The sequence below is a fragment of the Hibiscus syriacus genome, unplaced genomic scaffold (assembly GCF_006381635.1).
Source record: "Hibiscus syriacus cultivar Baekdansim isolate YM2019G1 unplaced genomic scaffold, ASM638163v2 tig00110858_pilon, whole genome shotgun sequence".
Taxonomy (NCBI): Eukaryota; Viridiplantae; Streptophyta; class Magnoliopsida; order Malvales; family Malvaceae; genus Hibiscus; species Hibiscus syriacus.
Window position 1 is genome coordinate 1,866,045 of NW_024062890.1, and position 24,149 is coordinate 1,890,193.

The 24,149-nt window shown below is 35.9% G+C and overlaps 2 protein-coding genes, 1 long non-coding RNA gene and 1 pseudogene across 4 annotated transcripts; 3 read left to right on the forward strand and 1 right to left on the reverse strand.

The window, feature by feature from the left end:
- The first annotated feature begins 7,159 nt into the window (after positions 1–7,159).
- On the forward strand, positions 7,160–7,860 carry LOC120143479 (photosystem II reaction center W protein, chloroplastic-like). The gene is made up of 2 exons (XM_039157788.1): positions 7,160–7,329; positions 7,429–7,860. The coding sequence occupies exons 1-2, from the start codon at positions 7,242–7,244 to the stop codon at positions 7,734–7,736; spliced, it is 396 nt and encodes a 131-aa protein (XP_039013719.1). The 5' UTR covers positions 7,160–7,241; the 3' UTR covers positions 7,737–7,860.
- Positions 7,861–9,271: 1,411 nt separating this feature from the next.
- LOC120143563 (glutathione reductase, chloroplastic-like) lies at positions 9,272–14,433 on the forward strand. 2 transcript variants are annotated; one of them, XM_039157871.1, is made up of 12 exons: positions 9,272–9,346; positions 9,378–9,861; positions 10,226–10,451; positions 10,554–10,832; positions 10,941–11,117; positions 11,488–11,541; positions 11,651–11,799; positions 12,777–12,840; positions 12,914–13,084; positions 13,165–13,302; positions 13,654–13,739; positions 14,137–14,433. In XM_039157871.1, the coding sequence occupies exons 1-11, from the start codon at positions 9,307–9,309 to the stop codon at positions 13,693–13,695; spliced, it is 1,824 nt and encodes a 607-aa protein (XP_039013802.1). In that variant the 5' UTR covers positions 9,272–9,306; the 3' UTR covers positions 13,696–13,739; positions 14,137–14,433. The 2 variants fall into 2 exon arrangements, with proteins under 2 accessions (XP_039013802.1, XP_039013801.1); XM_039157870.1 differs by having other exon boundaries at positions 14,158–14,433.
- Positions 14,434–16,321: 1,888 nt separating this feature from the next.
- LOC120143502 lies at positions 16,322–21,032 on the forward strand (annotated as a pseudogene).
- A 1,602-nt stretch (positions 21,033–22,634) lies between these two features.
- On the reverse strand, positions 22,635–23,182 carry LOC120143496. The gene is made up of 3 exons (XR_005517943.1): positions 23,072–23,182; positions 22,940–22,997; positions 22,635–22,850 (listed from the first exon to the last, which is right to left on the reverse strand). It is a non-coding gene; the product is annotated as an uncharacterized LOC120143496 (long non-coding RNA).
- Positions 23,183–24,149: the final 967 nt, after the last annotated feature.

The following is a 24,149-nucleotide window of genomic DNA, read 5'->3' on the forward strand; positions in this document are numbered from 1 at the left end:
CAATATGGCTAACATAACTGAAGAAGAAGAAGACACCATGTCAAGATTCGTCGTCGGCTTGAAATCAAACATCATTGATCTTCTTGACCTCCATGGGTACGAAAACCTCGAAGATACACTAAAGAAAGCAATGACAATCGAAGCACAACTACAAAGGAGATTCCGATTAAGAGAACATTACCAAGGTACTTCATTCTCTTACCAAGGCAATCCTTCAAATCCTTCCTCATCTTCTACTCCATCTTCTCAAAAAAAGTAGAGAGATGACAAACTCGACAAAGAGAAACAACGACCAGCAAAGAATGAGACACTTCCAGCCCCTTAAGACGACACCCAAGCAAGAGACATCAAGTGTTTTAAATGCTTAGAAAGATGCCATATCAATCGCAATTATCCAAACACGAGGACCTTAACCATACTAGGTGATGGATCTTACAATTCTGACTCCGATGACGACATCTCCGACATTCCAGCACATGCCGAAGCCAAAGAAGATAGTGATGACTATGGAAGCGATGAGTACAATGGCACAGTCTTGGTGATCCGTCATACATTGAACATCCAAGCATCCGACGAGTCTGACATACAACGTTCCAACATCTTCCACACACGCTGCCTAATCAAGGAACAACCATTCTCCATCATCATTGACAATGGTAGTTGTGTCAACATCATTAGCTCCAACGTTGTTGAATCACTCAAACTTCCTTGCCAACGACATCCGAAACCTTATTTCTTACAATGGCTTAATGAGAGTGCCGAGATGAAGGTGGTTAAACAATGCCTCGTTAATATCAAGATGGAAAAGTATTGTGACGACGTATGGTGTGATGTAATTCCGATGCAAGCATCCTACATTCTCCTAGGACGGCCTTGGCAATACGACAACGACGCCACATATTATGGTCGAAAGAACACTTACACAATTCCAATAAAAGGTAAACCGTTCCGACTTAACCTCCTACCCCCCAAAGAGATTCTCATAGATCAACAACGAATTCTCAAGGAAATAGGGAATTTGAAACAAAAGGAAAAAGAGGTCACAACCGATAAAAGCCAAACAAATGACCCACGGGTGGTGAGTGAACCTCAATGTGAAAATAAAAGAGTGTCTTAAAACATTTATGCGAGTGTAAAAGACATGAGAGAGACCATTTTTCAAAATAGGCCGTGCATTCTAGTCCGTTTCAAGGACTCCATTTTATCAACTATCACTAACATCACATATTTGCCTAGTGTGTTTTCTTCTCTATTACAGGAGTTTCAAGATGTCTTAAGCAACCCACCGGATGGTTTACCACCTACAAGAGGAATCGAACATCAAATCGACTTCATCCCTGGATCATCCATACCAAACCGCCCCGTTTACCGATGCAATCCTGAGGAAACGAAGGAATTGGAACGACAAATAGATTCATTATTACAAAAAGGACACATCCGTGAGAGTCTTAGTCCTTGTGCAGTTCCCGTCATTCTAGTTCCAAAGAAAGATGGCACATTCCGAATGTGTGTAGATTGTCGACCTATCAATCGGATAATAATCAAGTATAGGCATCCTATTCCACGCCTAGATGATATGTTGGATGAACTACATGGTGCAAGTATCTTCACCAAAATTGACTTAAAGAGTGGTTACCATCAAATTCGAATGAAAGAAGGTGACGAATGGAAAACAGTATTCAAGACAAAGTTCGGCTTGTATGAATGGCTTGTTATGCCCTTTGGACTCACAAACGCTCCAAGCACCTTCATGAGATTAATGAATCACGTTCTTAAGGAGTTTATAGGTAAATTTGTTGTCGTTTACTTTGATGACATTCTTATATACTCATATTCTCTTGATTCTCATGTCATTCATGTTTGAATGGTTCTCGAAGTTCTTCGACGAGAACATTTATATGCTAACATGGATAAGTGTGTGTTTTGCAGTGATAAGCTTATGTTTTTAGGCTTTATAGTTAGTGTACATGATATTCATGTAGATAAAGAGAAGGTCAAGGCAATTCAAGAATGGCCCACGCCTACTTTCATCACCGAGGTAAGATCTTTTCATGGTTTGGCAAGTTTCTACCGTCGCTTTGTCAAAGATTTCTCAACCATTGCTGCACCATTAACCAAGATCATCAAAAAGTCAGTTGAATTCAAATGGGGACCACTACAACAAAAAGCTTTTGAACTTCTTAAAGATAAGTTATACTCTTAAATATTAAAAAAACTAAACCCAAAATTATACTCTTAAATATTAGATCCAAACCTAAAATCCATACTCCCAAACCCTAAACCTCATATTCATACCCCTAAACCCTAAACTCAAATTCATAATATCTCCTCCCCTAGTTTCTGTGCCTTCAGCCACCCTACCTCCCACCACTCCTTCATCGGCTTCTCCACCTCCCACAATTCCACCACTTGCTTCTCCTTATTTCTTAAATCATATCCTAAACCTCTAATTCATTCCCGATACCCTAAAATTTAAATATATATGTATATACATTCTCTTCCTCGATTTATCTACCTCCTGTCACTCCTCCACATCCCATAGTTTCACACCCGCTTTTCCTCCTAGAACTACCCTTTCATAGCTCCTTTGACTTCTCCACCAATCACAGTTTTAGCACGGGCACCTAGAAAGCCGAAAGCCAAGCCTCTACATTATCACAGTTAACCTCGAGCACAACGTCTTCATCAACTAAGGCCCTTATTCCTAGCCTCGACGCTTCTTCACTAGGCCCAACTGTAATCGATGTGGTATATTGACCAATAATGTGACGATATCCTCTACTCCTTTGATCGTGAGGTATTCGTCCACTGAAACCACCTCATGTGGAGCAAGTCGACAATTGAAGAAAGTCAGACATTGCTTCAAGATAAATCAATGGCGCTAGATTGTGATGTTGGTAGGTTTAGATTAAGGGTTGAGGTTTGAATTGAGATTTATGGTTTAAAATTAAAAAATCAATTATTTTAATTTTAATTTTTGGCATTTAATATTAATAAATTTTTTATGTCATAATAAAAAATAATAAAATAATACATGTCATTTGAGAGTGATAAAGATGTGAGTAATTTGAAAATTTAGTGATTAAATTTAAAAAAAAATTAACTTTTAATGATCAAAATAGGAGTGACAATATATTTGAATGATGAATTGTGTAATTTATCCTTGTATATTAAGTATTGACAACATAGGTATACCATGTAGACATAACTATATAAACTCGAAATATCTAAAAAGAACCATACTCATTTTAATCATTAAAATTCACTTGATGAATTTAAATATTATGGTTTTTTTTATATCTGCGTGATTGTGCATGAGACACAATTTTAGAAATATATTTTTAATGAATTTTAAACATTACACACTTGAATTAATATTATTGAAAAGTTAATCAAAAAATAATATTATTGAAGAGGAAGAAAAAGAAAATTAATAAGAAAAATTAAAAGAATTTTGTATAAAAAATGAGGAATATATTTATACATTTTTAAAAGAGAAAATAAACTCAGTGACAAAAAATATAAGATAATATACGATTTTGACCAACTTTTTTTGGATTTGCGAAAATGACCAACAAAATCGCAATGCGATCTCTAATTCGCATTGCGATCTCCACTATCGCAAATTCGCTTTGCGATAGTCTACAGTCGCGTTGCGATTTTCCATTTCGCGTTGCGATAGTCTACAGTCGCGTTGCGATTTTCCATTTCGCGTTGCGATAGTCTACAGTCGCGTTGCGATTTTCCATTTCGCGTTGCGATAGTCTACAGTCGCGTTGCGATTTTCCATTTCGCGTTGCGATAGTCTACAGTCGCGTTGCGATTTTCCATTTCGCGTTGTGATAGTCTACAGTTGTCGTTGCGATTTTCCAAATTCGTTGTGATAGTTAAAAAAAAAGATTTTGTTTCTTAAGAATTTTCTCTAAAAAGATAGTATCCGCGCGGACGTGTCGAAGACACGTATGACCACGACCACGACCACGACCACGTCCACGACCACGACCACGACCACGACCACGACCCGAGACGAGACGAGACGAGACGAGACGGACGGCGGCGGCGGCGCGCGAGAGTCCCCTTGTTCTCTATCACTCAACAAGGAAGTGGGAAAGCCAAGCCTTAAATACCATTCCCAATAATGTTTCCAATACTATGTGGGATTTGAGCATTACCAACACTTGTTCCCAATACTATGTGGGATTGAGCCTTAAATAGTGATATTATTTTTGAATGTTTTGCTTAAAATTGCAATAATCGCGATTGATTGTAGATTGACTTTTAATTATGACATATTTAATCGTATAATACTAATGTAATTGGTTGTTGATTCAGTTGTTTTAAGGTGCATGATTGTTAATTGTTTCCTGAATAATCACATTATATTGGAAACAAGTGTTGGTAATGCTCAATCCCACATTGTATTGGAAACACTTTTGGGAATGGTATTTAAGGCTTGGCTTTCCCACTTCCTTGTTGAGTGATAGAGAACAAGGGGGACTCTCGCGCACCGCCGCCGCCGTCCGTCTCGGGTCGTGGTCGTGGTCGTGGTCGTGGTCGTGGTCGTGGTCGTGGTCATACGTGTCTTCGACACGTCCGCGCGGATACTATCTTTTTAGAGAAAATTCTTAAGAAACAAAATCTTTTTTTTAACTATCACAACGAATTTGAAAAATCACAACGACAACTGTAGACTATCGCAACGAATTTGGAAAATCGCAACGACAACTGTAGACTATCGCAACGCGAAATGGAAAATCGCAACGCGAAATGGAAAATCGCAACGCGATTTTCAACTATCGCAACGCGAAATGGAAAATCACAACGCGATTTTCAACTATCGCAACGCGAAATGCAACACGAATTTGCGATGATAGAGATCGCGTTGCGATTTCAACTATCGCAACGCGAAATGGAAAATCGCAATGCGATCTCCAACTATCGCAACGCGAAATGGAAAAACGCAACGCGATTTTCAACTATCGCAATGCGAAATGCAACGTGAATTTGCGATAGTGGAGATCGCAATGCGAATTAGAGATCGCATTGCGATTTTGTTGGTCATTTTCGCAAATCCAAAAAAAGTTGGTCAAAATCGTATATTATCTAAGATTTTTGGTCACTGAGGTTATTTTCTCTTTTTAAAATGCATAGTAGCAAAAGTTGAGTAAGGTAATGACATATATAAGAGTCTTGTTTTTAATCACTTAAATCTAAATTTAAAATATAATATTTGAAAAGGGTGAAAAATTAATATCTAACTAAAATAGAATCTATCATAAGTTTTGTATCGGTTAGATATGATTAAATTATTTGATATATATATATATATATATATATATATATATATTCAAATCAAATCATTAAAAATATTAATTTGAACTGATTCTACTATCCATTAAATTTCATTTCTTAATCATTGCATATTCCACAATAACAACATCAATTCATTTGTTCCTTTTGAGCCATTTGACGCTTCATCTTTTTTTTCTTCAATTATTATTAATATAATTTTCGGTTTTATACCATCAATTTCATTGGTCACGGCGTGTTGATGTTGGACACTGAAGCTGGAAGAACTGATAAATAATCTTGGACGCTTGTGCTTAAGCTATCCTCCATTTCTAGTTGACGTGGCAATTTAGAAGGACATAATTGTCAAATTTGAAAAAAATGCACGGTTAACAAACCGTTTCTTCTGCATTTCGCATTAGCTCTCCCACTCTTTATCCACCGTCTTATTTCCCTCTATTAATATCGTAAACCCCAAATCTTTCGCCACAAAAGAAATCCTACGAACCCTCTCATTCTATTCAATGGAGTTGTTTTCATTTCAAGGTCCGATCAAATTGTTTCACACTGCTTCTCATTTGTATATATATGCTTTCAATTGTTTTGCCTTTTTTCATTTGGACGTGGATATTAGGTGATTAACTGCTGATTGTATTACTATTTACGTTGATCCGCAGAGGAAAGAGGTGAAATCTACCATATGTTCGATGCAGCTTTTAAAGGAAACTTGAATCTGTTCAAAAGTAGTGATTTATCATTTGTTTTTAAAATGAGATTTTAGAGTTTCTTAGATTGTTTCATACATCACTCTTTTTTGTTGTATATGAACCTCGAGTTGGCGTACGAGCTTGAAGTGGAAGGCGATTTGGCTGAAAAAATTGCTTCCGGTAAGGATCATAGTGGCCTCAATGCTCTGCATGTGGTGGCGTCGGGTGGACGAACGCATGTACTGAAATATCTTAATTTTGAGCAACAGGATGCCGGCTGTGTGGCGGCACTTGTTCTTAATTTTGAGGATATATATTTTATACAAATTCATTATTTATTAACGGATCAAAATATTATGTTTCTTCTCTTCTTATTTTGTTTTTATATTTTTTCTCCTTTCATATAACTATACCCTTCAACAACAAATTGTTGATAGGAGATATAGTGTTGGGGTGGTTTTTAACCATTTTGGTTTAGATGGAAAATCATAGTCCGTATTTAAGCAGTGTTGGTTATAGGGATGATTTAAGGTGTTCGTGTCAGTCATAGGGATGATGGCTATTGATGAATTTGATAGATAAATAATTTCGACTGTCGTATAATAAATTTAGCTGATGATGTGATTGACAGTATCATGTCGAAGTAATGTGACCAAGTGGGAGGAATGATGAGTTGCCTTCGTTTGAACCTTGAGATATCTTACGGAAAATTCCGGAAATCTTGAATTCTTATGCGAAAGAACTTTAGGATATCTTATAGAAAATTCCAGAAATCCTGAGTTCTTACGAGAGAGAATGACATCAGAGATATAATTTATACGGAGAAGTACAACACAAAAGAATAATTTTCTATCTTGATGAGGTGATCACATCGTAGGAATATGTGAAGGTAATTTGGTCATGACAATGGATTAATATCGCTAGTAGAATTACCTAATCAATATATCAAATAATAACCCATATATAAAAACACCAATAGTCATCATTGAAATTTTAACTTTGTTCCATAATGACAGTTCAGATAAGACGCAACTTTGGATCGATCTTTGTCTGCAGGCGGAGGATGTGACACGTGGAAGAACTTGATTGGATCTATGTGGATAGGGGATATCAAACGAAGGGCTACTAATCAGCAACGGTATTAATCTGTGAACTGTTTGTTAATGAAATGAAAGTGTTAGATTTTGGACATCCAACAGCCCCAAGTGTAGCAAAATCTGCAATCTTTCACCCAATTGTAGGAATATGGCAACCATATCTGCTACCACCCTCACCTCATCAATCGCCCCTGCCCTCAAAACATTAACAAGGCTTGCATCCCCACTTGCCATTGGTAAGTGTGTGTGTGTATGTATTTGGTTTTCATTGTGTCTAAAAGTAAAACATCATTTGCATCTTCAGTTTTATCTCAACTGCAAAGATTTTCTTCCAGGGTTGCCCACAATTGCAATGAAGGGAAAAGTGATGTGTTCCACGGAGAAGAAGGGTTCGATGGAGGGGAATGTGTCGACGACCATGGGCATGAGTGCATCATTGCTGGCAGCAGCAGCCATGTCAAGTCTCCCGGCCATTGCTTTGGTGGACGACAGAATGTCGACCGAAGGGACCGGACTTCCATTCGGTCTGAGCAACAACCTTCTCGGGTGGATCCTGTTTGGTGTTTTCGGCTTGATTTGGGCACTTTATTTTGTTTACACTTCTTCCCTTGACGAGGATGAAGATTCTGGGTTGTCGCTCTAAGCTAAAATGACTCCTTTCATTTAGTTGTATGTTGTTCATTGTGATTATCATGTTCAAAGGGATCATGTTGTAAAACTCCACCTGAATTGCCCCATGTGTAATATAGTTCTATATTGTTTCTTCATTGATGACTTGATGGGATATAGGAGAGAATGGTTGGCAACGTGTTTATATTTGGCATCGTTCATCCATTGGTGCCTCTGTTTTTTAACAACTAAAGTCAAATTCTTTAGGCAAAAAAAGAAGATTTGTATTTTCTTCCTCGTGGATTAAGAGGTGCTTAAAATTTTTAAATTCTTATATAATCTAAATATTTTTTAATTAAAATTTTAATAAAACTCCCTAAATTTACATTCGTGACATCAAATTCTACTTGGGATCTTTCTCTTAATTTATAAAATGGAATTGGATCTTTGCTAACGTGTCTTGGAGTGCTAACTCAACTTTAGACATGTAAATACACGATTATTCCAGTTCCTCTGTTTACCAACCAACACTACATTCGGAACTACTTTCTGGCATTCATTGGGTCCAACTATGCTTTCAGTCCCTGCAACATTTGCATATTCGAAATTTAGTCCCTTTAATTCCTAAGATTAAAAGTAAATGGGCTGAATTTCAAACATACGGAGAGGAAAGGAACTGAATGTACAATTAGACCTATTTTCTCAAGCAAATAATCTTAAATGTACGCCTTTATATCAACCGCATTGAACCGATGCATCGAACCATCGGTTCATAATATTTTCTTCACTTTTGACGATTAAAAATCGAATTTTGATGTAAAGTGTTCAGTTCTCATACATTTATAAATTATTATGAACTTTTGATTAGAAATACAAATTATTTCTTAAAAAGTCAATTGAAGAAGATGAAATGAACATTATTTATTTTCCTTTTCATCATCGAGAGGCAGCTAGAAATTGAATCATAAAGGTCGACCATGTTCATAGTTTCTTCGTAACGCAGCCTAAATTATATCTTTTATGAAAAGCTTCCGATAAACCCGCATCAGCAGTGATTTCAACCTTGCATCAACCTTCAGAGCCGCCATATACGGCCGACGTGTGCTCGGAGATTAATTTGCTCCACTCAACAATAAAAAGCAAAGTTAACATCTGGTATATGTTATATTGGACCTTTGTTTTCTGTTGAGTAGTAAAAGGCATTTTCTTTTATTCGTTACAGGTGGATATGATTAGTCTGCGAAATAAAGGCAAAGAAAAAAGGATAAATTATTTATTTAGTCATATTGATTATTTAATTATTTTTTTTTAAATCATACATAATATTACGTTTTGATTATATTTTAATTACCCGTTGTTAAAAAATAAATAAAATTATTGTTGTGGTAACTTTTTTCTCTCAATAATTATATGATATTATGTGACATACTATCATCACTATTACTTCTTTAATAATGATTGACTAAAACATAATTAAAATATAACATTAAATCTTTAAAAAAATATTTAAATGACTAAAATTAAACAATAAAAATAAATATATGCCTAAATACATATTTTACCTTGTTATTATTAGCAATGGAACGAAAGAAGGCAGACCACAAATGCGAGAGTTGAAAGAGCCCAAAAGCCGACACCTGCCTCCATCGCAAAGCATATCCACCGGTAGAATTTTTGATAGGAGGCGGACCCCACCCGGCCACCATCGTCGCCCTCGAAATATCCACGTTCGAACCATATAAATATTTACTCTCCACCCAGAGAAAACAGATTTCACCCAAGGAAAAACCACATATGGCCACTTCTTTTACAGCTCCCAAGCTTTCTTCCCCGACTTTCCAGACCCTTTGCCGAAATCTTCCCGTTTTTGTCCCCATACCCAACACCCTTTATTCTGTTTCGCGCCACCATCAACGCCACCACCATCGTTTGCAGCTTCAGCAGCAGCGGCAGCGGCGGCTCCTTTTTGTTGTTCGTGCAGAATCCAATAATGGGTCTGAGCCGTTGCGGCACTACGATTTCGATCTCTTTACTATCGGTGCCGGAAGTGGTGGTGTTCGTGCTTCCCGTTTCGCTGCCAATTTTGGTGCTTCCGTTGCTGTCTGTGAGCTTCCATTTTCGACTATTTCTTCAGAGACCACCGGCGGCGTTGGCGGAACGTAAGTCTCCATGTGTTAAGAAATTTTTTTATTCAACTATGTATATCTATAAATTATTTATTTTTGTGTAAAGAAATTTTTGGAGCTAATTGCTCATTGAATTATATAAACTGGAATTGCGTGTGGGTGTTTAGCAGTTTTGCCATTTGGGTTCCGAGGCTTTTACTTGAAATTGACAATTTCATGAACAAAACAAAAGTTATGTTCTTAAACTTTACTTGCATGAACAAAGCTTTTGCCAGCCTAAAAGCTAAAGTGTATTGACAAAAATCCTACTTGAATTTAGTTTCACCATTATATCAATCACCTCTTTTTGTCTATGTTTGCTTCAAGTTGTAACAAAAAAATGTGACTATGATTGCAGATGCGTTCTTAGAGGATGCGTGCCAAAGAAACTAATGGTTTACGCATCAAAATATTCTCATGAATTTGATGAGAGTAATGGTTTTGGATGGAAATATGACACGGAACCGAAGCATGATTGGAGCACCTTGATGGCTAATAAAAATGCCGAGTTACGGCGTCTTACCGGTATTTACAAGAACATTCTCGGTAATGCTGGTGTCACATTGATCGAAGGTCGTGGGAAGGTAGAATGATCTGTCCACATTGTCTCTTTATGGAATGTTTAAAATCATTTGTGTGTTTTAGGATTCTCGGTTGTGAATCCATTTTGATGATATGTGTTGCAGATTGTGGATCCGCATACTGTTGATGTAGATGGAAAACTTTACACTGCTAGACATATACTGATTTCAGTTGGTGGACGTCCATTTATTCCTGATATTCCAGGAAGTGAGTATGCGATAGATTCTGATGCCGCCCTTGATTTGCCCTCAAAACCAGAGAAGATTGCTATAGTTGGTGGGGGATATATAGCTTTGGAATTCGCTGGCATTTTCAATGGTTTGCAAAGTGAGGTCCATGTATTTATACGTCAGAAAAAAGTTTTGCGAGGTTTCGATGAAGAGGTGAAGATTTGAGCAAAATGATAGCTTCTTTACTTGTTATGTTAATTTGCATTATACTTGTTTTAGAAATTACATTATTTAGTGATAAAAGTATCATCTGTTTAACAGATCAGGGATTTTGTTGGTGAACAAGTGTCTCTACGAGGAATTAAATTTCATATAGAGGAGTCTCCTCAGGCAATTGTTAAGTCAGCCGATGGTTCACTGTCTCTGAAGACCAACAAAGGAACAATTAAAGGATTTTCACATATAATGTTTGCAACTGGTCGAAGGCCTAATACAAAGGTTTGGAGTAACTTTTGTGACTTGATTCTCTCTAGTAAATGGCCTTTTGTAGCCAAATTGCCAGCAAAAGGGTACCAAATTAAAACATAAGTTTTACCAACATAAAGCTTTCACCAGAGAAATAGGTCATAAAAAGCCAAGAGAAAGGAGAAAATTTATGAGCTGCATATTATAAACCCTCATTTTCAAATGTGGTCGGGTTTCTTGCTTTTCATCATTATCTTCTCATTGTGACTTAAGAAACCTATGGCATTATGCATGCAGTGGATATTGATTCTCTCCTTTTAATTGCAACTTCATTTTTAATATAAGTCAAGGTAGATTTGATGGAAGTTGTATTGATTGTACTTTAACTTGTACTGCATTGCAGAACTTGGGATTGGAGTCTGTGGGGGTCAAAATGAGCAGTAATGGATCAATAGAGGTAATTGCTCTTCTTACCCTGGAAGTTTTTCTTGCTTTGTTGTCTCTATTTTCATATATGGTACTATTTTAGTTATTTTGTGTAACTTTTTGCTTTTTTGTTTCTCTAGGTTGATGAATACTCGCGTACTACAGTACCTTCCATTTGGGCTGTTGGGGATGCCACAGACAGAATTAATTTGACACCCGTTGCTTTGATGGAAGGAGGAGCCTTAGCAAAAACTATTTTTCAGAATGAACCAACCAAACCTGATTACAGGTAATCTCTACACTGGAGGTTGATTGATTGAACAAATTTAAAGGATTCGGTACATTTGGAAAGGGGCTATGGCTCTTTATTAGCCTCTAGTAACAACAGTTGAGGCAGTTTTCACCACTTCCTATTGGAACCAATTTTAGTTCCAGATACAGTCTAGCTATTTCCATTGTACTGTTAGATGATTTCCCTGTGGCATATTACAATTTGCAGTTTCAATGGTATAGGATCTAATATCCCGTTTTTATATTATTTTTTTCTTCTCTTCATCAAACTTCCATCCAAGGACATTGTCTTCCTTACCTGTCTTGTTGGTCAAACGCGCATAGTCCAGGCTTCTTTTCCCCTTCTCTATTTCTTTGTGTTTCTTTTTCAAAACATATATTTCTGAGGCCTTTTGCACTAGTACCCAATTATGATAACCTGTCTTCACTCTTGGTAGGTTATCTATTGTTTTGTAGTTTTGTTTTCAGAATTTATTGGATTTTATGTTTGCAGTGACTGAAACCTTTTCTTTGGATTTATTTCGTAATTTGGTGATGATTGGGGGTGGATTGGGTTGCTTGAAAAGATCAAATTTTTGTTTGGTTAGAGAAATCTTCTAAAGAAGTCATAATAAAAATAAGAAAGGAAATAATATACAGTATAATCTATAATACCCTGCCATGTGGGACTCATGTGATGGTGCCTTGGAAATACCGGAGCAGAGCAATAAGAGAGGAAGCCCAGATCCCAATTTTGCTCGTTATCGAGTTACCGTTACTAATGATTCATAAATCCCTGGATTAATACCTGCTTGTAATACAGTGACTCATATTCAAATAAAAGAATGCATTTTGATTTTATAATCTTAGAGTGGACAAGTTATAGGTCTCCGCTTCCTTTTTTATATGAATTTTGTTGGTCTTGGGTGCCAAGATGTGGATTTTATTTTGTACTCAATTGCCTTTTAACTTTTATTCCCATGCATTTTGGAGTAGGGCTGTACCCTCTGCCGTCTTTTCCCAGCCACCTATTGGACAAGTTGGTCTTACCGAAGAACAGGTGAGGAACTGCTTGGCATATTTGCAACAACTAAAAGTGATTTATTGTGCTAAAATATTTTAGGATTTTACAGGCTATGAAGGACTATGGTGATATTGATGTCTACACTGCAAACTTCAGGCCATTGAAAGCTACACTCTCAGGTCTTCCTGATCGGGTTTTCATGAAACTTATAGTCTGTGTGAAGACAAACAAGGTTCTTGGTTTGCACATGTGTGGAGACGATTCAGCTGAAATCACACAGGTTCAAGCCTTTAGCTAAATTGGTGCCCTCCATTTCAAGTTCTGCAGTCTCTTTTTCTGATGTGTGCCATTGTTTTCCAGGGATATGCAGTTGCTATCAAAGCTGGCTTGACTAAAGCAGACTTTGATGCCACAGTGGGTATTCATCCGACATCAGCTGAGGAGTTTGTGACAATGAGGACTCCTACTAGGAAAATACGACAGGGCCCTGAGTCTGAGGTTTATTATAGTTTTCAGCCTTTTGCATTGATACTTGCAATCTAATATGTTTAATTATTTATAATGTTACAAGTTATAACTGAAAATCACTGGAGTCCAACATGATTACCGAGTACTTGCAATGCATTTACCATATCAGAGGTTATTTTCAACAATTATCCAATTTCCTTGCAGATATTAACCAAGTTAAAATATCCCGATAATTGGTTGATTTCCACGCTGCTGTGTTTTCGATGTTGCTTTTGAGTTTAAATTTTGGAATCCTGGATGTTGATACATTTTGATTATTTACTAAGAATCAAGTTTCATTTATGCAAATCAGTAATGTTATTCCTTTTAATGTTTGCACAGGGAAAGATGGGTCACGAGGCAAAAGCTGCAGCAGGGGTTTAGCAAGGGTGATTGAATAGGCTGCATATTGGGGCGTTCCTTTTAAGGTCTGCTGTGCTTATGACGTGCATAATCATTGTTTGCTTTGAGTTCTTGTTATCCCTCTCTAACAGAGGAAAATATGAAAAGGACTAAGAAATATTAATGGCAATTGTAGATGATTGCTGATGTCTTTGTTGGATATGTTGACACTGCCGTGCATAATAATTGTAGATGATTTATAGACGAAATTTATTTATTTGCATCTTAGAGACAAACTTTTGGTAGTGATGCAAAATATTGCCTGTGTACGCAAAAGAAGCTTGATTTTGCTGTGAATTTGTAGTGTAACTTTGTATCTTCAAAATGGGAGGCAGAGAGCTCTACTATGAGACCCATGACATAAGATCCCCATTAAAAGGAAGTTCATTATGCATTGAATAATACATTTGGTACTGATTGCAGAGATATTCATGACAATGACAGGTTGATGCTGATGCCTGATTGTTAACCTCCAGTATGATGCAAAGTAGCTGTTTGATGGAAATAATCGTTCCAAGACAGTTTCTCCTTCACATCCGAGTCAGACATATGTGTCGTGCCATGCCTTGTAATGCATCATGTTCCAACTTCCTACACATCATGTCCAGTAAGAGTAAAAACTACATTGATCATCTTTAGTTACATTTTAGTCAGAAATGTTGTTAGATCACATATAAGCGATATCAGTCACGTATATTTGGTCTAATGTTGTAAGATCAATTATAAACAATGTTGTAAGATCAATTATAAACATGTTATAAATCAATAACCAATTGATATGGCGTGATGAGACGCAAGTTTTAAATCTTTCATTACATTTTAGTTTCTAATAAAGTATTGCAGTAACGAAAGCCAGCTATCTATTTGTTACTACAAACATGTTGCCTTTGATTCCCATAATAGATTCTTCCATTTCATCTACAATTTCCATCACTGGGAGTTGTTTAAAGCAAAATATTGCGTTGTTCTTTTTAGTTAGGATAAGATATTAGTTTGTAATGTTTAGATGCCAAGCCTACTTGCATTGTATACGTTGAGGGTGATCATCGAGCTTGGGCGTTCAGGCTGCATCCAACGGCCATCCTCTTCCCTTACCAAGCCTTTGTTCTCGGTTTTGCCTCCAATATGATGGAACCAAATAATGATCTTTCAATAACTCAGATGCCTTGTTCACCAAATCAGGGTCCCTTCCACTTGCCAGCACAAATCTATGGCCTTTCCCATGGTATCTGCACACCAATTAAATATTAAAACCAATCGATCAATTGTTTGGTGATGACCTCACGTTGCCTACCGTAGGACCCGAAATTTGAAAAGGAGAACACGGTCACGGTTACGTGGTCCGCCATGGCTAGGGAGTTGAAGAATTGACAAGGCGTGAATCTACATCTTCCACTGTATTTTGAAAATGGGTTGAAATTTGAAAATGAGTTGAAGAATTGACACGGTCACGGTTACGTGGTCCGCCATCTCGCCGTATTGAATCAGCTCCAACCTTGAGGATCCATCGGATCTAACATCTCAACCAAATCGTCTTGGCCGTGGATTCCTCACCAAGCATCGGCTACTCGTCTTTCTTCTGGTTTTTCCTTTCCGAGTTCGTCGAAGGAAGATGACAAAAACTCGGTACTTGTTCTAGACAAAACTATACGAACCTTAGCTGCCTGCCTTGTCGCAAATTCCATAATTGTGGTAAGTCCAAGCTGGGGTTTCTGGCCCGAAAACGACACCGGATGACATTTTTCAATTGACAAAACGAGATGATTGGTGGGAATAAAGGTTTTGGGGTAGAGAAATGGCCATTGAAACTAGCAAGAAGATGAAGCAGGGGAGGTCTAGTAATTAAGTGTTGATATGTGTATTCTACTAGACTACGTTCAAATCTTACTATTCTTAAATTTTAATTTTTTTATTAATCTAAGATGATTACAAGTAATATTTATTTTAAATATTTTTAATTATTTGACAATAAAAATTTAAACATCTTTGTAGTGTTTGATTCTCGAATCTAAGACCTTTTAATCACCGAGGTAGCTTAGTTAATCAAATGATAACATGTATTTTTATTAATTACGTAATGTAAAATCACATCAACGAAATATATTATCATAAGTAAATCAATCATTTTTATAAAAAAATATTTAGTCAAAAATAAAACATTGTGTAAAGTATTTTATAAAAAAGAATTAAAATAATTATTTAATAAAATATTAAGAGTTTTTAAAATTTTAATATTTTACTTTTGTATAAAATTTAAGAGTTAATTAGAAATTAATTGACTTTTAATACGACACTTAATAAGACAACGATTTTAAATTTAAAATATTTATTTTAAAAAATAGATTATCGATATTGTTGTTTGCCCAAATATTTTCGATACTGTACGCATATAGTCTTTACTGTACTGATAAACGTTTTCCACACCTACGTGAAGAGGGTAAACTTTAATAAATAATAAATATCATAAGAACGCCCCTCTCACTGTTTGCTTCAGGTTTCGAAATGAGGCGCGAAAACTTGCCATTTCTTTCCGACCAAACCCTCCCTTTATTTTCTCCATCCATATCCCACCCACCCAAATCCTCCGCTCCTTCTCTTTTCTGTTTCGCTTCAATCATTTTTCACATCTTCATTTCCTCTCTCTTCCCCTACCTCCATTGCCCGACGACCATGCACTTCCTCCAGCCTCACATTTCTTCTTCATCGGCAACCGTCGCTTCCGTCGCTTTTAACTTGAAACAGGCCAAACGTCGTGGCAGTTACAACTGTGGGAGATGTGGGCTACCCAAGAAAGGCCATGTTTGCCAAGTAAGCCCCGCTAGTACCACTACTCCAACTTCCACACCAACTTCAACTCCAGCTGCCGCTACCACCACCGATACTTCCTCATCTGCTGCCTGTCCTCCTCATTCTCACTCTGCACGTCAGCCATATTCCCATCTTCGACGTGCACTTGATTTTGATGACATCGATATCCGTTGTGACTCGCCGGAAACCGATTTAGACGGCTACGATAATCCCTTCCCATGTAGGGATACGGACCCGGATAGTGAAATAGTCTCCGGTGGGTTACCGGTAGGGTGTCTATGGGAGATTCTGCGGAGGTTGCCGCCGGCGGGGCTGTTGGCAGCTGGGAGTGTGTGTAAAGGGTGGAGAAAACCACAAAGAGACTGTGGAGGGCGGCGGAGGAGCTGAGGCTATTGGTCCCACCTAAGGCTCAGCTCAGGTTCATCGGGTCTGTTTTACAGAAATGCCCGGGCCTTACTAGCCTTTCTCTTAAGGTGGAAAGGTTCGGTCTAAACTAATCTTGAAAGATCTAAGGTTTTATGCACCGGATCGGTTGATAGCTATGGAGATCAAAGAGTTTTTTTGGAAAAAAATGGAGATCAAAGTTAAAATCATAAAAAACGAACTAATCTAGACAGATATAGGGATTTATGGACCGGATCGGATGTTTGATATGGAGATAAAATTAAAATCTTGAAATGTAGGTTAATCTGATTATATTCATAGGAAAATCATCAATGAAATAAGGATGAAACTAACCTAGATTTAGGAAAGCCATGAGAGCTGCAAAAATCGTGTTCGATTCGAGCACTGTTTTAACCGTAATTTTATAACATCTCCACAAACCATGCATCCGTCTTTGATTAGTATGATTTTTTTTTTATTTTGTTTTCTTGGTGGGTTTTGCAGTGATGTGGATGCAACAACGCTGGCGTGCATTGCGTTTTCTTGCCCTAATATCGAGTCCATGGAGATTTCTACATCGGATGCAGCTGTCAATAGGATCACTGGGTACCATTTCTAACATTATTCTTGATTATTGTTTGATTGATTTCCCTTGATTTTTTCGATGGAAGCACAGTTCTGGACCTGATAATTGGTTGAACTGTATCAGTCTTTTGACCATTAAAATTATTGGACGGTTCTAATGACTAACACTAAGAAGTTAAAATCAGGGTAACAATGTATATGATTCTAGATGAACGGTCTTGATTAATCTTTTCCTCTCTTAATTTGAGATGTTATAACCTAAAAGAAAAAAAAATGGTTATAAAGTTATTAGTTATGTACACCCTGTTTCAGATTGCTTGGTCCGAGTCATGTTGATTCACTTTTGTTCTTTATTGGCTTGGATCTGTCACTTCATATGTTGATTTACTTTTGTTCCTTATTGGCCTGGAACTGTCTCTTAATATTTTAGGTTGTCAACTTGTCATGCATAACATGTTCTATGCTAAAATTCATCTTCATGATGAAATTTATAGGGGTGAGTATTCTATTCAAGTTAATTGAATTTATAAATATTATTTTTTTATTTTAAAGTTAAATTTATATAATTTTAATTGAGTTGAATTGAATATATTTGTTAAATATTGTATTTAAATTTAAATGTAATTATTTATAATGTATTGATGAGAGTGTTAAAGGAATCAAGTAAATGATGTAAAGAAAGAATTGTTAAAAGGTAAAGTTGAAGGATCAAATTGAATAAAACACAAAGTTGAGAGATTAATTGTAAAAGGAGAAATATTGTTAAAAGGATTAATTGAAATTGTACATTATTTTAAAGTGGTTGAGAAGCATATAATTTAAATTTGATAAAGAAATGAACTTAAAATAATTGAGTAATTCAAAAAATAGAAAGTCAATGATAAATCATAACAATTAAATTATTTAGTTGAAGATCAAAATTTTAATTTTGATTTTCCGGTTATTCGAATTTTATAAATTTAAATTTAACTGGAATGTAAAATGTAAACAATAAATTCAAGTTCTTGAATAATTTGAACAACTTGAATAATTCGATTGAAATAACTTAAAAAAAACATTTTTTATTCAAAAATCATTTTTTTCAAGAATTTTGTTCGCCCTTTACAAACAAGAAAGCCCAGTCGTTTTGCAGCTATTTTGGATTTCAAACTATTTGCGGGTTGATGCTTCCAAAATATTAGCTGGTTGATGCTTATTGATCCTGCTTACGGTTGCATGGTAACTAGGCATAATTTAACAAATGCCAGATCAATTTATTTTGATTTACTCTCTTTAATTTTGTACGTGTAGAGATGAATTGGGTCGTTTTGTTGCCGATAAACGTTGTCTAGTGAGCCTTAAGATGGAAGGATGTTCTAATTTAGGGAGCTTTGTGCTGTCTTCATCAAGTCTTTCTACACTTTGGCTTTCTGATCTTTATTCTCTTTCTAAGACGGTAACATTTTTCATCGTCCTTTTTATGTTTTAATTTAATTTTTCTGGGGCATTTAAGTGAATTTGAGTTTTCATATGCTTCTTTTTGTAGGTTCTGAATTGTCCCAACTTGAAGAAGATGTCCTTAGAATTCTCCCGCCAAGAAAATGATACAACCGATCTTATTACCCTGGTTGATGTTATAGGAAGTTGTCCAAGGTTGCAAAATATACACATTGCATCAGTTCGACTTTCACATGCCGTTGTTCTTTCTCTTACAGCTGCAAACTTAAGGTTTCTTGAATCTTTTAGTCTTACATGTTCATTTTAATCAAGAATCGCCTTTATGGATCTTTACAGAGCTTTTCTATATATGAATGACTGCATATGAAGACTGTTCAACTATGTATTTATTTATTTATTTATATATACATTGTATTTTATTTTTACTTTTAATTTTTTGACTATCGGAGTTTTTTTACGGAAGTTGTTCTTAACTTAGTGTTGGGGGTAGTTTACTAACCTACCTCCCCTTACTTCATTGCATATGGGAATAAAGTTTTGTTGTTGTTGTTGGACAGAGTTTTCCTGTATTGAGGAGTAGCAATTCTTTGCTTTGTTTCATGGACTTGTGCATATTACTGGTTTGATAACGATTGTATATTACTCAGGGGCTTGCGGATGCTTTCTCTTGTTCTTGGATCAGAAATCACGGATGCATCTGTTGCTGCTATTGCTTCAAGCTATTCAAGATTAGAATTACTTGGTTTGAGTGGGTATGTTTTGCTGTAAGCTTTGATTAATTCATCCATTTGTCTCCTCTGAATCCGAAAATGATTGCTATATTACCAATCAATCATCAGCACCATGTATCCTGATGCTTGCTGGTTGGTTTCAGATCAAGTATTACCGACAGCGGCATCGGAATGATATGCAATGTGTTCCCCAACACATTGTCAAGACTCCTCTTTGCTCTTTGTCTGAAATCACGTCAAGTAATCTTAACGTCCAAGACTCCTCCTTGCTCTTTGTCCAATCTTAGGTAAATCTATTCATTAATACTTCAAATGTTATCTGCATTTCTCAGGTGGAATTCAGTTCGCTGCTGCTCAATTACTCTTCTTGAACTCATGGATTGCGGGATGACCATATGCGATCTCGATTCCCAGAATTCACCTTCCGAAGAAAGTGGCAACAGCAAACGGCACCTTATGTACCAGAAGCTTATCATCAAACACAGTCGAATAAAAAAGCTCAGCCTGTGGGGTTGTTCTGGCTTAGATGTGAGATCTTTTAGCCCATAATCTTGAACATATTGTTAGTATTTTCTTAATTTCTTCACGTGGTTCTCATGTGTGAATCCAAAATGCAGGCTTTATGTTTAAGTTGTCCAGAACTCAATGACCTTAATCTCAACTCTTGTAGAAACTTGCATCCAGGTATCCTACTTTCTAGCTCGACATTGTCATTAGTTTTGTCAGTTAATAATGTTCATGTTTTCTTATGTTTTGTTTTATAACCTGTGTTTCGTAGAGAAATTGCTACTCCGATGTCCGAGTTTACGAAATGTGCATGCATCAGGATGCAAGGAGTTGTTAATTGGGTACATTAAAAGCCAGGTAAGTATTACTAAAGACTGTTTGAGTTCCATTTTACACTCTAATTAAGGGCTTATTTAAGGTTTACAAAACGTTGGGCAGTTGAGTGAGAGCTTGGCATCTATGGAGAACCATTTTCCACGTAAGCGTATGGCTGATGCTGATGGGTCCAAGAGGATTCAAGCACCAAATTGTGAGTCAACAGGTATAGTTTTATAGCAGAATTTGGTTACAAGGAAATTCAGATAGGAATGGAGCATAATTTTCTTCTTGGTGCCATGTTATAATGGAATTTCCAATAATAATAAAATGCCTTTTGGGTCTTGATGACATGGCAGTAAACTCCACAATTCGATGGATACTCAAGATTTCTCAACTAAAGGGTTGAATTGGAAAGAAAACAATAATGTTTCAAATAGGAAACGAATATCTAATGTGGAGTTTTGTTGTTTGAAATTGCAGTCGAGTGATGATGATAAGAAACGGAGGAGGGTTGTGGGACGACAATCATGTAACGTAGTTGTGGATTGACTGAGCTAAAATTCCCCACTATTTGGTTGCACAGCATTTTTAATATAGTCACGTCATTTCTTATTTTTCTCCCCCGCTGAATTTCCTTTAAAATAATAGGTATGCAATTGATCTCTTTGAAGATTAAATGCATACACACGTGTTTTACCTCATCTATTATATAGTGGTTTTAAAAAGGTTATTGATACAAGCTTAAGGACTTAAGGAAGAAGATCCATTGAAAACTTATTCTAGAAGAAGGTAACTGATGTTATACAATTCAAATGAGACCAAAAGTGTCCAAAATAGACGTCTAACCCGACCGGTACAAATCTAGAATGAAAATTCAATTTCGTGAATTTTATGGAACATGTCAAAACATGCATGATAGATCCAAAAGAATTTTAAATCAACCGGGACACTTAGTTATAATCAACTATAATTTTTTTAAAAATATTTAGACTTCGTTTTATATCTTTTTTTGTATAATACTTTAATTATTATTTATCATTCTCTACATTAAGATGATATTTATTTTATCTATTTTTTTTATTTATTTAGGTAGTATTTAGGTTAAATTAAATTTTATCATTTACATAATTTTAACCTATCTTAAATCAATATATTACTTTATTTCATAAATTTTATTCAGAGATTTTTTCTTCATTTTTATTCAAAATTCATCTTATTCTTGTTTTAGAATATTGGAGTGTGAGTATTCAGTTGCACAACAGCAAGTATCTAACATCCTTTTTCAGTTAAATTGTTAAAAACAAGATCCTTAGAGAATTATACATTTTCAATTTAGATGCACGTTTATCAGTTAATTCAACGAACCTACTAATATCATAAAAAAAAATTAAAAAAAATGTAAAGCCACTCTTCGTTTCCAGGATTAGGGATGGGCATGGGACTTGAATTCGACGGGTTTTGATCTGACCCGATTGGGTTAGGTTTTTTATAAAAAAAAAATTTGGGTTCGGGTTAGGTTGTTTTTTTAAGGTGGTGTTCAGATTGGGTCGAATTTGGGTTTAGGGTGAAAATATCCGACCTGACCCAAAAAAAAATATAATTTTATCTTATATATTTAGGAATAATTACGATAATATCTTTTTATATATATATATATTTTGAATTAAATCATTATTTTTATTGAATAAAAATAATACTTTTGACTATTTTGGGTCTGGTCGAGTTCGAATTTTATCTCAAAAAGTCAGGTCGGGTAGAAGGTATATATTATGTGGGTCGGGTCGAATTTTGGGTGGAAAAGTCATTATTGTCTAGTTGGATGAATCAAAAATCTGACTCAACCAAACCTATGCCCATCCCTACCCACAACCTCCTCCTACCATAAACATATTTTTGTTTCTCTCGCTTCACTGTGCTGTGCCTAAATCAGCATACGTCCACAAATGGAGACGCATAACATAAATCCCCACATGCTCTTGTTCCCTTTCCATTACCAAATGAAAACCTATTGGAACCTTTCCTTTTATCCCCTCAAATTTTAGTTTCTTATCACTATTCTCGGTAAATATTAAGAAAATAAAGAGAGAGAGAAAACAATTTATTACTACAACACGAATACGTAGTAACGGCCAAGTGTTTTATTATATTTTATTTATTCTAACAAGCAAGTCATATAATAATGTAGAGCTACTAAACAATAAGCAAGTGTTTTCCTGATCCACGACATACACTAACACTCCATTATGTTTTTTGTCCATAACAAATACTAAACTTTAACACAAAATCACTCCATTAATAACATTAATATTATCAGCTGCCGTCACTGCCTTCAGCTTCTGTTCTTGCATTTCTCTAGGGCTTTTGGTGCTGAATTATAGCATATCCATTTACATTAAACTAACTACGTGATTAAATAATTTTTACGAACGAAAGAAGAAGAAGAAGAAAACACTAACCGAGTCCGATTGCTTTTGTTCCTTTCATATGTAACCTTTACATGATTCGATAAACATCCTGATTCAAGCGGGAAAAGTTATGTTGTGAAAAAAAATAGTCTGAATTAAAGTTTTTAATGAATAGGGACGTACTCCCAGGGACATCACCAACAAGCATCCAGTCGCCATCTTTATCTTCATAGGTTGGAAATATTCAGAGCCATTAAGTAGATCCATAAGCTTACTCTCATTCATGAAATCCTTCAATATTCCTTGGGATCCACATTTCCCTTTTTTTACACAAACTAAAGTCAATTAATTATTATAAAAATCAGCTTAATCTTGATTGAATATTGGTTTTATATGTACCATAGTGAAAGAACTGAACATTTTGGCTAGGGCATCGGAGAGTTGCTGGTAACTTTTGTACATCATCAAGTCGACTTTCCGGAGGTACGGTGCGCCATCGAGGCTCACCTTCACGAAGGCCACCTTCTCGCCGACTTCCTTGCCGCTCTTTTGGGTGGATAACATGTTCTTTCGGAATGACCGGACGGGTGGCCACCCTACAACTTGAGCCCTAAAATCATATATGCATGTATATATTTTAATTAACTAAACTGTTTACATTCACTAAGATGACTTTTTCATTTTTCAAATTCTGGTTATAATGAAATGAGGTAAAAATTTAATTCTTTGTTGAGTTAATTAATGAAAAAATTAAGATAAACCATATAGAGAGATTAATTGATGAAAGCTTACTATATTGCTTATTTTCTCTGCGTGTATATTTTGAAATGAAAATTGAACTTTGGTTTTGAGTTTCTATTTTAATTTTCTCGTATTCCTGCTGCCGATCTACGATATTGGACGGAGCTGTGTAATCCTCTATATTTGGACTCTCTCTCCCACAACTCTACTTCATCTCTTCACCATGAATATCACAGCTAACCGCACGTAGTTTAACAGCTAATCACGATTTCTACTGAAGTTAGAAGGAATGAACCGTCCATGGTCGATATAAATTCTCATTAATATCGAGTAAACCTTATTTCAAAAGAATCATATATATTTATCTAAGTTCATTCTCAACACTATACTTGCAGATTCATTCTTGGGGACAACATAAGTATTAACCTCTTTCTCTCGATGGTGTGAGCTCAAGTTATGCAATAAGCCAATAACCCTAATCATCCTAAAATTATGCACAGATATAAATTTCCAATGAAAA

What these genes read in the sequence shown, in the direction of transcription:
- LOC120143479 (XM_039157788.1), top strand. Translation starts at nt 7,242, where the DNA reads ATGGCAACCATATCTGCTACCACCCTCACCTCATCAATCGCCCCTGCC. An exon ending in TGCATCCCCACTTGCCATTG is followed by an intron (nt 7,330 to 7,428) that starts GTAAGTGTGTGT and finishes ATTTTCTTCCAG; the next exon opens with GGTTGCCCACAATTGCAATG.
- LOC120143563 (XM_039157871.1), top strand. Translation starts at nt 9,307, where the DNA reads ATGCGAGAGTTGAAAGAGCCCAAAAGCCGACACCTGCCTC. An exon ending in CAAAAGCCGACACCTGCCTC is followed by an intron (nt 9,347 to 9,377) that starts CATCGCAAAGCA and finishes CGGTAGAATTTT; the next exon opens with TGATAGGAGGCGGACCCCAC. An exon ending in TGCGAGGTTTCGATGAAGAG is followed by an intron (nt 10,833 to 10,940) that starts GTGAAGATTTGA and finishes TCTGTTTAACAG; the next exon opens with ATCAGGGATTTTGTTGGTGA.